This window comes from Taudactylus pleione, unplaced genomic scaffold (assembly GCF_031769625.1).
Source record: "Taudactylus pleione unplaced genomic scaffold, aTauple2 ptg000053l, whole genome shotgun sequence".
In the NCBI taxonomy this organism is placed as follows: domain Eukaryota; kingdom Metazoa; phylum Chordata; class Amphibia; order Anura; family Myobatrachidae; genus Taudactylus; species Taudactylus pleione.
Window position 1 is genome coordinate 31,060,272 of NW_028284455.1, and position 15,598 is coordinate 31,075,869.

The 15,598-nt window shown below is 46.7% G+C and overlaps 1 protein-coding gene across 4 annotated transcripts in view; it reads right to left on the bottom strand.

The window, feature by feature from the left end:
* TOPAZ1 (testis and ovary specific TOPAZ 1) overlaps positions 1-15,598 on the bottom strand; it is a 238,509-nt gene that overhangs the window by 39,904 nt on the left and 183,007 nt on the right. For all 4 annotated transcript variants that reach the window (XM_088463597.1, XM_088463599.1, XM_088463608.1 and 1 more), the window contains exon 18: positions 6,824-7,027. In XM_088463597.1, the coding sequence (XP_088319723.1) occupies positions 6,824-7,027 (204 nt within the window). The remainder of the gene's footprint in view (positions 1-6,823; positions 7,028-15,598) is intronic.

Below are 15,598 nucleotides of genomic sequence, written 5' to 3' on the forward strand. Positions count from 1 at the left end.
GAACCCAAAACACGGAGGGGTGGTTTTGGCAAAACCAATCCAGATCCAAAACACGAAGATCGATCCAGATCCAAAACACGAAAAGTGGCCGGTGCACACCCCTAGTAGGAATTACAACGGTTTCTATATGTGCCTCCCACTTTTTAAGGGGCCAAAAGTAATGGGACTATCAACTCAAAAGCTATTTCATGGACAGGTGTGGGCTATTCCCTCGTTATTTCATTATCAATTAAGCAGGTAAAAGGTCTGGAGTTGATTCTAGGTGTGACATTTGCATTTGGAATCAGTTGCTGTCGACTCTCAATATGAGATCCAAAGAGCTGTCACTATCATTGAAGCAAGCCATCATTGGGCTGAAAAATCAAAACAAACCCATCAGAGATAGCAAAAACATTAGGTGTGGCCAAATCAACTGTTTGGTGCGTTCTTTCTTTTTAGGAATGCTCCAGAGAGCTCAGCAACACCAATAGACCCGGAAGACCACGGAAAACAACTGTGGTGGATGACAGAAGAATTATTTCCCTAGTGAAGAAAAACCCCTTCACAACAGTTGGCCAAATCAAGCACACTCTCCAGGAGGTAGGTGTATATGTGTCAAAGTCAACAATCAAGAGAAGACTTCACAAGAGTGAATATAGAGGGTTCACCATAAGATGTAAATTATTGGTGAGCCACAAAAACAGGAAGACCAGATTAGAGTTTGCCAAACACCACCTAAAAAAGCCATTACAGTTCTGGAACAACATCCTATGGACAGATGAGACAAAAATCAACTTGTACCAGAGTGATGGGAAGAGAAGAGTATGGAGAAGGAAAGGAACTGCTCATGATCCAAAACATACCACCTCATCAGTGAAGCATGGTGGTGGTAGTGTCATGGCGTGGGCATGTATGGAACTGTTTCCCTTGTATTTATTGATGATGTGACTGCTGACAAAAGCAGCAGAATGAATTCTGAAGTGTTCCGGGCAATATTATATGCTCATATTCAGTCAAATGCTTCAGAACTCATTGGACGGCGCTTCATATTGCAGATGGACAATGACCCGAAGCATACTGCAAAAGCAACCAAAGAGTTTTTTAAGGCTAAAAAGTGGAATGTTATGCAATGGCCAAGTCAATCCCCTGACCTGAATCCAATTGAGCATGCATTTCACTTGAAGACAAAACTGAAGGGAAAATGCCCCAAGAACAAGCAGGAACTGAAGACATTTGCGGTAGAGGTCATGCAGAGCATCACCAGGGATGAAACCCAGCGTCTGGTGATGTCTATGCATTCCAGACTTCAGGCTGTAATTGCCGGCAAAGGATTTCCAACAAAGTATTAAAAAGTGAAAGTTAGATTTAGGATTGTTTAGTTTGTCCCATTACTTTTGACCCCTTAAAAAGTGGGAGGCACATATAGAAACTGTTGTAATTCCCACACCGTTCACCTGATTTGGATGTAATTACCATCAAATTAAATCTGAAAGTCTGCAGTTAAAGCACATCTTGTTTGTTTCATTTCAAAGCCATTATGGTGGTGAATACAGGCCAAAATATGAAAATTCTGTCAATGTCCCAATATTTATGCACCTGACTGTACGTGTATCTTTCATACCCCTATATTTTATAAATACATCTAGAAAAACAAGCGGTGCCATACAGTAAAAGGACTTGTATAGAAACAGAGCTTAACCAATTAGTGGATATTTAAATTATCCCATACACAGACAATTTAAATCACAATTGACATAATTTATTAAAATATACACATATAATGTTGCATGGGTCCCAGCAAAAAAAAATAAAAAATACACAATTAGTGTATTTATTTTATTTATTTTTGCTGGGACCCATGCAACATTATATGTGTATATTTTAATAAATTATGTCAATTGTGATTTAAATTGTCTGTGTATGGGATAATTTAAATATTCACTAATTGGTTAAGCGCAGCTCCTATACAAATCCTTTCTACACAGACCGCAGTGTCTGGTAGGAAATAGCGCTGTATAACTTGGCCTTTGGGAGAAGTATACTGGGAGACCGGACACAGCGTTCCTGGAGACCTGAATGCAGAAAATGGCTGCCATGAGTCTCAGAGGGGGCGGAGGGTGAGGGAGGAGCAGCAAGACCGCAGTGGAATGGCTCCTTGAGCCGGGGGAGGGGCCGCAGGGAGAGGGCCTTCTCCCCTATCCTGACATCAACCACCGGGTCCCTGGCCTTAATCTGTGCCCTGCGCCAGAACTGTAATGCTCTGGTGGTCTAGTGGAGTCACGGACGCACCGGTGTCCACATCAGCGCCTCCGATCTGTCTCCTGAGACCGGAGGCAAGATTGCGCAAAGACATGGGTCCCCGCAAGTGGTGATGAGCCTTACCTGCCCCCTTGAGTCCCGGCTGCAGTCTGGTGTCCGAGGAGCCCTGCTAGCTAGGTCCCCCCCAGAGCCCCACCAAGAATACCTGGCCTAGAGCTGGTGTCGCAGCGCTGCGGAGGAGTGATGGAGCAGCAGTGCAGACGTCCAGAGGACTGTCTAGTGCTGCTGCACTTAGTAAAAATGAAAATAAAATCATAAAAATAAATCTTGGGCTGCTTAGTAGCAGCTCCACTGTTCTAATGGTGGTCCAGCTCCTGTTGGACACCAATGAAACAGAGTTTCCCTCAGGCTGTGGGCGGGGTATAGGGAGTAGGACCGGAGAATCCTGGGACAGGAAAAAGCTTTGCTGTTGGTGTCCAGTCCTCCAAGTACCACCTACACCCCATTGTCTCCATGTGGACCCTGAAGAAGAAAATATAACTATATTAACACTGAAAATGTTGGTTGTGATCAATTCTAGCTAATTATGGCGAATGCTATAGTGACATTGTTCAGCTGAAAGTAGTTTAGGGAACAGGGTATCACAACTAGTCAATCATTTACTGCGATCAAGCAATAACATGGCAGAGCCAGTTTCCATCTTAATTTCTCCTAGCAGATATTGATAAAATGGCAAATGTCAGTCTACAAACGATGCACAAAGGGACATTTACATTTTTTGCCAACTGAAAGATAAGTGTTTTGTATAAATGTATACAGACATTGCTCAATTTATACAGTATTGTTAACCTCGTACAATCTGTTTTGCAGAAGTATGATGCTTTGCTATTCTACAGTAATATTTTATACATATTGATTTTATCTAATATATCATACATATAACATTTAAAATATTGTATTACAGTTCCTTTAAATGGAAAAAATCTTTACTTTTCGCAAAACCACAGCAGTTTTGTTGATCTCTAACTATAAATCTGTTTGCAAACACTCACTATCTAGCACATTTTTTTTAGTCTACCTTTTTACATATAATCCATTTTTATTTTGATTGCCAGAGCTATCCTATAACTTTTATTGCGGCTTGTTAAATAGTTAAGAACATGGTTTAGTGACAAAACCATTTTTTTTTAGGTCATTCACCATGGGAGGTGAATGACCTAAAACTATTGTACAGTATGTCAGCATTTACAATATATGTTAGGCACAATTACTAAAAGAACACTTGATTTAACATCAGACATGTTTTACACCAGTAGTAGGAAACATATTTCTCTTTGGATGCCAGACGTTCAACATTAAAAGCCAAAAAATTTCCATAGTGTCACCGGGTGTAGTATTACCACCGGCCGCGTGGCCGTCGGTTCAAATCCCGACAGCAGAAGCCCGGCAGAGGTGAAGATCCCGATCGCTAATAAGGTAAGTATAACTAACCCTATTTTCCCCCCTAGCCCTGCCTTAGGGGTGCCTAACTCTAACCTCCCTCTCCAAGTGCCTAAACCTAACCCCCCCTTCCCCCCTAACCCTAGGTCTCCTGGGGGGGTGCCTAATCCTAACCCTCCCGGGGGGTAGGGGGTACCTAACCCTAAATCCTCCCGGGAGCCCTAAAACCAAACCCTACCCCCCCCTCGGCGGTCCGCGCCCGGCTTACCTTCGTTCGGTATGCCGGGCTCCCGGCGTAGGTCTAATGACAGGCGTTAGGATTTTGACACCTGTCATTAGTACCTTGCCGGGATTAGACAGCCGGGAAGCCGGCAGTCGCTATTTAGACCGTCTGCTTCCTGACTACATCCCGTGTCACCACCATTACAAAATATGCAAAGGGATGGAGATTGTCTAGCATGCTGAAAAGGCCTCCTCTATGAGTGAAGTAAGTGGAGCAGGAGAGGAGGAGCAGCACAGCGAGCATAGTTGGAGATACTGACCACATGGGTGCCACAAAAAGCATCCTCAAGTGTAATATTGGGGCACTAGTGTCAAGGGTAAACTAGGCCTGGTTTAAACCATTTTCTCTGGCACAAGAAAAGTATGCCTCTATTTTTGACAGTTGAGCTAAAATAATCAAAAATAAGCATTTGGAAAAGACAGACTGCTGTTGCATACGTTACTATCAAGTCATCTAGGACACCATTCTTGGATGTCATTAAGAACTTAGTTAATTATGGTTTGTTAATTAAATAACAGCTAATGTGTGTTAATACTAGAATTAAAACGTATGTTACATAATTAATGGTGTTGGGGTGCTTCTATCCTCTGGTCACTCCTACCCTCAGAACACTCCCTATCATTCTCTACATTCAAGGTTTATGCTGTTCGCCTCTTCCAACCTGCTCAGTTTCAAGTAGCTGTCATTTATTAACCCCCTGGCCCTTGCTCCAAATTATTGACAACTTTGCTTCCTGGCTCCCCAACTTCCTCTCTTCAGATCTTCCCTCTATATTATCTTAGGTGACTTCAATATCTCTATAGATGCCCTCACAGAATCCTCTGCCTCTAAACTCCTTACCCTCACATCATTTGGTCTTTCCCAATGGACCTCCTCATTCTCCCATGTGAGTGGACACTCACTTGATCTGGTCTTCAATCATCGTGTTGATATCCGATTACATCAATTCCCTATTCCCCCTCTCTGACCAACACCTTCTCTATTTTAACCTATCCCTCACTGCTTCACTTCTGCCTCCTAAGGCCACCATCACTAAGCATAACCTTGAAGCTATTGACACCGTATCCTTATCCTCCCTGCTTGACTCAACTTTCCCCCATTGTCTCTCCCCCCTGACCAAGCTGACCAAGTCCCTTGGTAGTGGATAGATCCCCTTCCGCAGATGTACCCTGATGTCATCAGTTACTGTCCAACGTCATTACTAAACTATCCACGTGGACATAGAGGGGGAATATAAATCATTGCCAGAAGCGTGGTGAGCAAAGCGAGTGCGAGGGGATACATTTTTTCTTTTGGTGGCCTTTATGGGCATGGAACCATACTTCCGCCCTCACTCCACGTCACTTCCAGGTACATCTACTGAAGAGGATCTATACACTACCATCTCCCCTTACTTCTGGTCTTGACTCTGTAGCTGCAACGGTCACTACTCACCCTTCCAAATCCACGCCTCAACCTTGGCATTCCAAATGTACCAGATATCTGCAAAAGTATTCAAACCGCTGAACGACAGTGAAGAAAATCGCGCTCCAACGCAGACTTCCTACATTTCAAATTTATGCTCTCACCCTACAATGCTGCCCTCTCCCTCTCATAAGAGTCATATTTCAAGACCTTTCTATCCTCCCAGTCCTCCAACCCCCATCTGTCACTTTCAACTATCTTCTCTGCCCCCTCCCCTCTCTGCCACCCACTTCACATCTAAAATTGACTCCATAGGTCAGGACATCGCATCCCGCTAGACCCCCAACACCCAATCCCTTCCTTTTACAGCCTACTCCTCCCCATTCATCCTACCAACTCCGACCTGTCTCTCCCCCAGTATCTGGAGATGAAGTCATGGCTCTCATATGGTCCGCCCCCACTTCCACTCCCCCCTTTGACCCTATACCCTTCCACCTCCTCCGTAACATTTATCCTGTACCCATCTTTTCAATCTCTCCCTCTCATCAGGCACTGTCTCCTCTGCATTCAAGCATGCCCTTGTATCCCACATTATTAAGAAAACCCATCCATGATCCTAACACACTCCAACTATCGCCCCATCTCTCTCCTCCCATTTGCCTACAAACGCCTTGAACGGCCTTACTGCCTTTCTCTCCTCCCAAGTCCTGCTTGACCCATTTAAATCTGGCTTTCATCCACTCCATAGAAACTGCCCTTAGTCTCCTCGACCTATCTGCTATTTTTGACAATGTGGTCCACCCTCTCCTGTAAAGCCTTCATTCTCTCAGTATGCGTTATACTGCCCTCTCCTGGCTGTCTTCCTGCCTCTCTGGCCGTTATCTACTTCCACTACTGGTAGGTGTCCCCCCAAGGTTCTACAATTCAATGTCGCCTCCAAACGATTACTTGCTCCCACTCCCGCCTCCAAGATTTTGCCCGTGCTGATCCCTACCTATGGAACTAGACTTCATCAAACTCTCCACCTCCCTACAAAACTTTAAACAGGCTCTCAAGAATTCACTTAATCAAAGCAATCCAGCTCTCACCCTAACCAACTGCTCCTTGCTCACTGTCTCGCCCTTCTGTATCATGCCGGTTTGCCCCTCCCTGCAAGCTCTCATGAGCAGGGTCCTCTTCCCTTGTGTGCTCTTCTCTTACTTACCCCACCATCTACTTCCTACTGCCAATGGCACCCAACCCTTGGGTTCTGCCGCCATGTTGCCTATTTGAATATTATAACTGCTGATGCAGCAATGTTTATACAATGTCCATGTAACGCAATGTCTTGTACTGTAAGTCACTTCTTTGTTGTTTTGTTCAATCTCTGTAGCTTGTAAAGGAGCTGCTGACTCCTTGTTGCACAATATAAATAAAGGATAAAAATTATAATTAAACAATAATGAAACAGTTTCATACTTTTGTAATGCTTCCTTGCTTTAGGCCACAGACCACTGTGTCCAAGTGTTGTGATCAATTGCTGGAGATAGATGTACTCAACAGGGATTTTGTTAGTGACCATAAATTCTACAATTGAAGAAGATATTCCAAGACTTCGATTTTCAATACAAGAGCTCAAGACTTTATTGAAGAGCACATGATACTGAGAGACTGTGACGTCAGCTGAAACAAAACAAAACAATTAAATGTGATGCCCAATGTGAAAGTCTTCATTTAATTATATGTATTAAAAAAAAAAAAAAAAAGCACACTTGTACAATATATTAACAAAATGAAGCATGCAAGACTTCCGTATTTGAACATCCGCATGTGTTTTCACTTACCCAATCATTGTGTATCAATACCACTCTTCCCAACGAAACCACCTTGTGTTCTAAGACTAGATAGACAGATTGAGAGTGTGGCTACAAAAGTGTGATAGAAACAAGGGCGAACATGTTGAATGTCCATAAACACAGATCAGAATTTGATGGCAAAAACCTTCATCCATCTAGCCAGCAGTTTATTATTTAAAGGGGTTTGTGAGTTCCTGCGTTCCTGAATTATTTTACTGTATGAAGCTTCATCACAACTGAGAATAAATGGATATATAACAATTTGTTATAAAAGTTCTTAATTATGTTAACTTTTAGTGTTCCTCCCTCTAAATTGAATGTGTTACCTTGTCCTTTATGCTGCACACAATACAAAAGGTAGGTCTGATCAGTGACTTAAAGTGGCAATGCAACCTTGTCTCCTGCTATCAATACATCTTCCTATGCAAGTACAGATGTGTACTTGTACACCTATCCTTTTTGCACCATATGGTGCAAGACACCTGGCACAATTGTCATGCTGTGCATGTTCCTCAATTTTGCGTCTTCACTCGCATATAGTGTACTAGGTTCTTAGGATTAGATTTGATCACAAAGGATTTAGAATAAAGTTGCAGATTAAGCATAACAATGATGCTTGGCACGGGTCACTCGCATCGCACCTGTCTCGCCCTTTTACCCTAGATTATGTACTTTTTCATAACTTTCGCATCTTAATTCGCTTATCGTGTACTAGGTACTTAGAATTAGTGTTTTGGCGTGCTAAAAGGTCATAATCTGAGGTTAGGCGTATGTGGACACATCTGCATTTCGTTATTCCCACTACTTGACTACACTGCTTTCCTACCTCTAGATTATCTGAAACTACAACTGCATGGTTTTTTTCCTCTGTTGACATAAAATCACCAATTGAAGGGGGAATTCAAGTGCCCTCAATAATTTCCAGTTTTTGGACAAAAACACTTAGAATTTGGAATAAGTTCCCAGATCCATGCGTTTTCGTGAACGCAAAAAATTTGTTTACTTCTGGGTTATGCGTAGTTAAGTGTGGAGTTGGGCACTAACAAATTAAAACACCCCCTATATAACTCCTCCCCTTCCACCAGAACCTATGTTTAACAAAGCTGGAGAAAGACAAAGGGAAGAACTGAGAAACCAGAAACCAACAAGTATCTAGTATGAAACCAAACAAGGGAGAGATCCCGGCATCCCCCAGATGGATTCCAAGAAAGATTTTATGGTGAGTAAAAATCAAAATTTCCTTTTTCATCCATCTGGGGGATGCCATTACTTTTGGGATATACCAATTCAAGCTGCTCAACCGAGGCACCATGCCATACGGCCCAGTCGAGTGGGCCCGAATTGAGGACAGAACAGTCCCATTTGAGGACAAAAAGCCTGCCGAATGGCAGAAGTGATCCATTTAGCGATGGATCCTTTTGAGGCTGCATCAATCAACACCAACATAGAATTTGCTTGCCTTAAAGACGCAGTACGCTCCAAGTGAATGCGTAATGCATGTACCAAATCCAACAGTGCTAAAGAAGAAGCTTCATTAGTCACTGAATCCTGGCGTAAAGCTGCAAGGACAATATCTTGGTTAATTGGAAAGCCAATACCACCTTCGAAAGTAAGGAAGGTTCATGAAAAATGAGAAGCAAAGATTTACAAGAAAGAGCCACTAACTCAGATACCCTCCTGGCCGTGGCAATGGCCAAAAGGAAAACAACCTTCCAAATGACATATCGCAATTCTACAGATTCCAAAAGGCTCCAACGGTGACTTTGAAGTGCCTCCAAAACTAAATTCAAGTCCCAAGGAGGAACCGGCGGGACATAAGGGGGCTGTATGCTAACAACCCTCTGCAGGAAGGTTTGAACTTCAGGAATGGAGGCAAATTTCCTCTGAAACAGGATCGATAGGGCCGAAATTTGTCCCATAAGAGAGGACAATCTAAGACCCTTAACCAAACCATCTTGCAGAAAAGACAAGACACACTGAACCTTTCAGGTTTTAACTTGTGTCGTTCACACCAAGAAATAATGGGGTAGATGTATTATAGCGGCACTTAACGTGCCTCTATAACGCTTCCCGCTTCGCCTCTTTACCGAGGCGAAGCAGGAAGCACTACCGATGAGATGTATAAACATCTCATCGGCCGGAGAGGGGGAGCGTTAACTCCCCCCTCCGGCGCTACCCGCTAGAGACCACAGCGCATCAGCCTAGTGCTGATGCGCTGTGTCTCTTCCCGGCCGGCTCCACTGAGCATGCGCGGGATCTCGCAAGTATCGCGAGATCCCCGCGTGGAGCCTGGAGCCGGTAGCCGCCGCAGCAGGGACAGCGCTGTCCCTGCTGTGGGGATAGGCTAGCGCCAGGCTGGAGCTGTCGGTGACGACAGCTACAGCCGGCCGAACGGTCAGACGATCTGACCGTTCGTACATAGACCAGGCTATCAGCGCTGCTATCTTGTAGATAGCGCCCCTGTCATTTACCGCCCAGACCCCCGATCATACATCGGGGAGAAGCGGTATCAGCGCACATAACGTGCACTTATACCGCTTCTGGGCTTCATACATCTACCCCAATGAGTGTTATGGTAAGAACTTACCTTTGTTAACGCTCTTTCTTCGAAGTTCATAGGATTCACAGGGAGACCTTGGGGTATAGCAGGATTTGAATCCCGGGCACCACGCAGTTAAAAGCTTTGCTCTCAGGATGCACTGGAACCATCCTCCTCTATACCCCGCCTCTGAGCCAGAGGCACCTCAGTTCGTAAGTAGCCAAAGAAGGTCAGAGGAGGAAAAAGAGAAGGAATACTGGAACACTTGAGAATCACACTCACAGAGGAGACTAAAGACAGGTGACCAGTACGAGAGCCCATATGAAGCCAGGTGCGTCAGGGCAGGTGCCCTGTGGACCCTATGAACTTTGAAGAAAGAGTTAAAGGCAAGTTCTTACCATAACTCATTTTCTTCTTCAGGGTCCATAGGCTCCACAGGGAGACCTTGGGGATGTCCCTCGCTCCTGCGCGAAGGAGAATCTGACGCCAAAAGGAAGCATCCTGAGAGGCGAAGATGTCAAATGCATAGAACCTCAGAAAGGTCTGGATAGACCACGTGGCCGCCTTACAAAGCTGAACAGCTGAGGCGCCATGGCGAGCTGCCCACAGACCAAGTAGAATGAGCTTTAACAGAAGCCGGAACAGGCAGGCCTGCCGATGTGAAAGCCACTGAGATAGTCATATGAAGTCATCTGGCCAATGTTTGTTTGTTGGCTGGCTATCCCCATCTTGTGAAATCTAAAGAGCACAAATAAGGAGTCCGATTTCCGAAGGGAACTGATCCGGTCCACATAAATTTTGAGAGCATGGACCACATCCAAGGAGGCCTCACCCGCCGAGAAGTCAGGTGACTGAAAGGCCGGTACTATAATTTCCTGATTAATGTGGAAATTAGAAACCACTTTACGAAGAAACTCAGGGCGAGTGCGAAGCACAGCCCTATCCTGGTGAAATATCGGAAAGGGAGGACGACAGGAGAGTGCCCCCAATTCTGACACCCTCCTGGCAGATGCAATTGCCAGAAGAAATAGAGTCTTAGCCGTTAACCACTTAATTTCCACCGAATCTAGCGGTTCAAATGGAGGGCCCTGGAGAGCCTGAAGAACTACCGTCAAATCCCAAAGGAGCCACCGGAGGGACAAAGGGAGGTTGAATCTGGAGAACACCCTGGAAAAAGAGGTGGATATCCAGAAGCGGAGCTATCCTTCGTTGGAACCACACAGACAGTGCAGAGACATGTACTTTTAACGAGGCCAGGCAGAGGTCGAGGTCCAAAACAGTTAGGACAGTTAATATTCTGGAAATATGAAACACTTGAGGGTCGAAATCCCTAGTGCGACACCACTGAAAATATGTATACCACACTCTGCGATATATCCTGGCTGAGGTAAGCTTACGTGCCCGAAGCATCGTGCTGATGACAGAGCTGGAGAATCCCTTGGACCTTAAGATGGATGTCTCAAGAGCCACTCCGTCAAAGACAGATGACCCAGGTCCGGGTAAAGGCAAGGACCCTGAGACAACAGGTCCGGGCGTTGAGGCAGCAGGAATGGAGTGTCGATGGAGACACTCCGAAGATCTGAGTACCAATGACGTCTGGGCCAAGCTGGAGCCACCAGCAGGACTGTGCCTCCGTCCTGCTTGAACTTCCGAAGAACCCGAGGAAGCAGGGATACTGGAGAAAATAAATATGCGAACTGGAAGGTCCACTTCACTGACAGAGCGTCCACCAAGCTTTCTTCGGCATCTCTTGTCCTTGAACTGTACACTGGCAAGTTGATTGTGACGGGAGGCCATGAGGTCCACCTCTGGGAGACCCCATTTGTCCACTAGGAGTTGAAACACCTTTTGGTGAAGAGACCATTCCCCTGGATGCACATCGTGACAGCGGAGGAAGTCTGCTTCCCAATTGAGGACTCCCGAAATGAACACTGCCGAGATGGCTGGGAGGTGACACACTGCCCAAGTCAGGATGCGTGACACTTCTGTCATTGCTGCCCGATTTAGAGTGCCTCCTTGATGGCTAATGTACGCCACCATGGCATTGTCGGACTGAACCTGCCCGGCTTTTCCGTGTAGAAAGTGTCCTATCATGAGGGCCCTGTACATGGCCCGAAGTTCCAAAATGTTGATTGGGAGAATTGCTTCATCCGCTGTCCAACAGTCCTGAAATGAGTGCGGGCCGGTCGCCGTGCCCCAACCCCAGAGACTGGTGTCCATTGACAGAAGTACCCAGTACAGGATCCAAAAGGGGTGACCCATGGTGAGTTTGAGCTGTTTGTAAACACCAAGACAGAGACAGACGCATCTCTGGAGAAAGCACCAGCATCTGAGTCCTGATCCGGTGGGGTAATCCGTTCCACCTGGATAGTATCAGCCCCTGCAGTGGCCTTGAATGGAACTGGGCATATTCCACCATGTCGAATGTGAACACCATAGATCCCAGAACCTGCATTGCCAAGTGTACAGACAGTCAGCGACTGTGCAGACAACTGCGCACCCGAGGTTGCAGAGAGAAGATCTTTTCTGGAGTCAAAAAAATTCTCTGCTGATGAGAATCCAGAAAGGCTCTCAAATGAACCATCTTCTGTGAGGGAATTAGAGGGGACTTTTTCCAATTGATCAGCCACCCGTGCAACTGTAGACAAGCGATTGTCAGATGCAGATGCTGCTTTAGTACCTCCGGAGAGCCCGCCAAAAAAAAAGAGGTTGTCGAGATACGGGAGGAGTCGTATACCAAAACTCCGTAGGTGGCCTGCCATGACTTTGGTAAATACCCTTAGAGCCGTGGAGAGGCCAAAGGGCAGCGCCCGAAACTGGAAGTGTTGTTGCAGTATAGCAAACCACAGATAATGCTGGTGGGAAGGCGTAGGTTTGCATCCTGAATGTCCAGTAATAACATGTAATCCCCAGGTTCTATAGCCAATTTGATGGATCATAAAGTTTCCATCCTGAACCTGGGCACCATGAGGATAGGCCGATGAGACCCATTCGGTTTTTGAACCAGAAACAGTAGAGTAGTAACCAGTCCCTTTATGAGATAGTGGAACTGGAACAATTACCCCTGCTTTCAGCATGGACTCTATGGCTCCCTGAATCTGCAAGGCCCTGGTCTTGTCCAGAGGAGGGCTCGTGCAGAAAAACTGGTGTTGAGGTCTTCGACGAAATTAGATGGCATACCCCTGAGAGACCACTTCTTTTACCCAAGCATCCTTAGTGGTGTGACACCAGTACTGGGCGAACTGAAGAAGTCGGCCTCCTACCCTGGGATCCCCCAGAGGGAGGCCCGTCCCATCGGGCTGAGGGTTTATCCTCTGACTTGGAAGTAGGGCGTCTGGCGCTTCAGGCATGTTTCTTAGGCTTAGATGTCGACTTGGCTTCCAATGGTCTAGGGAAAGACTGTCCTTTGGGCTTTCCTGAGAACGAAAGGAAGAGGTTCTAGCCTTTGAAGGCACAGATGCGGATGGCAGAAAAGCTGGCATAGATTTCGCTAGAGGGCCTCATATTTGTCCAGGTCCGGGCCAAATAATATCTCCCCATTGAAGGGCAAGGCCTCCAGGCCCTTTTTGGAATCAGCATCCACCATCCAGGAGCGCAACCACAAAGAGCAGCGAGCAGACACGGCAGAGACTCTGAAGGTCAGTAGACTGGCATCCAAAGCAGGCTCACCAATATAGGCGGCTGCATCCCTCATGTGGCTCACTAAAGACCTTTGAGTCTCAGGGGCCTCCTCGGGAAAGGTGTCTTCCAGCACATTTGCCCAGCTCTCAATGGCCTTGGCCACCCAAGAGATAGCCATGGACGGACGGGCCCCAGCTCCCGAGAGAGTAAATAGATTTCAGGCACGTCTTCACCTTCCTGTCTGTAGAATCCTTCAGGGAAGAAATTGAAGGCATAGGCAGTGTAGCACTCTTAATCAGGTGAGTAACGGGAGAATCTACCGCAGGCGGTGATTCCCACTTCTTGCAATGACCCTCAGGGAACGGATAACATGAGGCCAAACGCTTTTGCAGTTGATACCTCTTAGCAGGCGGTTGCCAGGCCTCCGCCATGTGGTCTGCCAGCTGGTCAGAGAGAGGGAAAACTGCCGAGGTTACCTTTGCCTGTTTAAACTCAGGGTATTTGGATTTAGGGGCAGGAACGTCATCCTCTATAATCTAGTATGGATCGGACCGCCCTTGCCAACGCTGGAACATTAATAGCCGATTTATGCTCCACCTCTTGTGCAGGGGAATCAGAAATCTCAGCAACTTCCCCATCATCTGATGACACATATGTGTCCGATAGTTGCGTAGACTGGGATGACAATACAGGAAATTTAGATGCCTTCTGATGTTTTTCATTCCGCAACATGGTCTGAAAGGCCATAAACGAAGCTGCCAAACTCTGAACTGAACTCGAGAAAACATTCACCCAGGGTGGTTGTACAGCTTACGGAAGTCCCTGGAAGGGAATGACAGACTGTTGTGGTACCAGAGGGATTTGCATATAGAGCAGTAACCCCTGATAGGGAGTAACAGTCTGAGGCCCAGGAGTAGACTGCAATAATTGCGGGATACCCCGAGAGGAAAGGATGGCTGTTTGGGGGTAACCCCATATGGGGCAAAATGATCGGGACCACCAGGCGATCCGCAATGGAGGCCAGCACCTGTGAAAAAAAAAAGCCCAAGGGGAATCCAGTCCCACTGTTGGGGAGTTTGAGGGACCTAGCAACTGATGGCACCTCACACATAGCCCATCCTGAGATAAATCCTCCTTACCTACTCCTGCAGCGTGGGTGCAGTAGTACACTCGACCTCCTTGTCAGACATGTCTGCCAATATATGTATGTATATACGGGGGGCCTGCCGCCACTGCCAGCACCTCCGGTCTGTCCCCAAAGACCGGAGATAAAAGACTGCTCAATACGCAGATCACCGCAAGCGGTGATCCGCTTCTTTCCTGCCCCCTATAGATCTGGCAGCAATCCAGGGAGTCCCGCAGAATCCAGCTAGCACAGACTCTGGGGTCCCGCAGTGATCCCCAGATCTGTACTGGCGTCACGGCGCCGGTGGGGTGACGGAGCGGCAGCGCGGACGACCTTTGGACAGTCCGTCGCTGCCCGCTCTGAAGAGTCGACTGAATAAAACCTAGTAACTCAGAAAAATAAAACAGCTTTGTGGCTGCTAATCAGCCCCTCTGCGCAAAACAGTGACCCGACTTCTACCGGGCACCAAAGAGAACTGAGGTGCCTGTGGCTCGGGGTATAGAGGAGAATGGACCCAGTGCGTGTCCTGTGAGCTAAAGCTTTTAACTGCGTGGTGTCCGGGATCCAGATCCAGCTATACCCCAAGGTCTCCCTGTGGAGCTTATGGACCCTGAAGAAGGACCACTACCAGGGGCATAGTATGGCCCCTGAGAGCACTGCATAATAGGGACCACTACCAGGAGCTCAGTATGGGCACTTCTGGGAGCACTGCATAAGGGGGACCACTATCAGGGACACATTATGGGCACTACTGGGAGCACTGCATAAGGGGGTTATTTATAATGGGCACTATTGGGAGCATTGCATAAGGGGGTTATTTATAATGGGCACTACTGGAAGCACTGCAAAAGGGGGATCACTACCAGGGGCACAGTATGGGCACTACTGGGAGCACTGCATAAGAGGGACCACTACCAGGGGCACAGTATGGGCACTACTGGGAGCATTGCATAAGGGGGTTATTTATAATGGGCACTATTGGGAGCATTGCATAAGGGGGTTATTTATAATGGGCACTATTGGGAGCACTGCAAAAGGGGGATCACTACCAGGGGCACAGTATGGGCACTACTGGGAGCACTGCATAAGAGGGACCACTACCAGGGGCACAG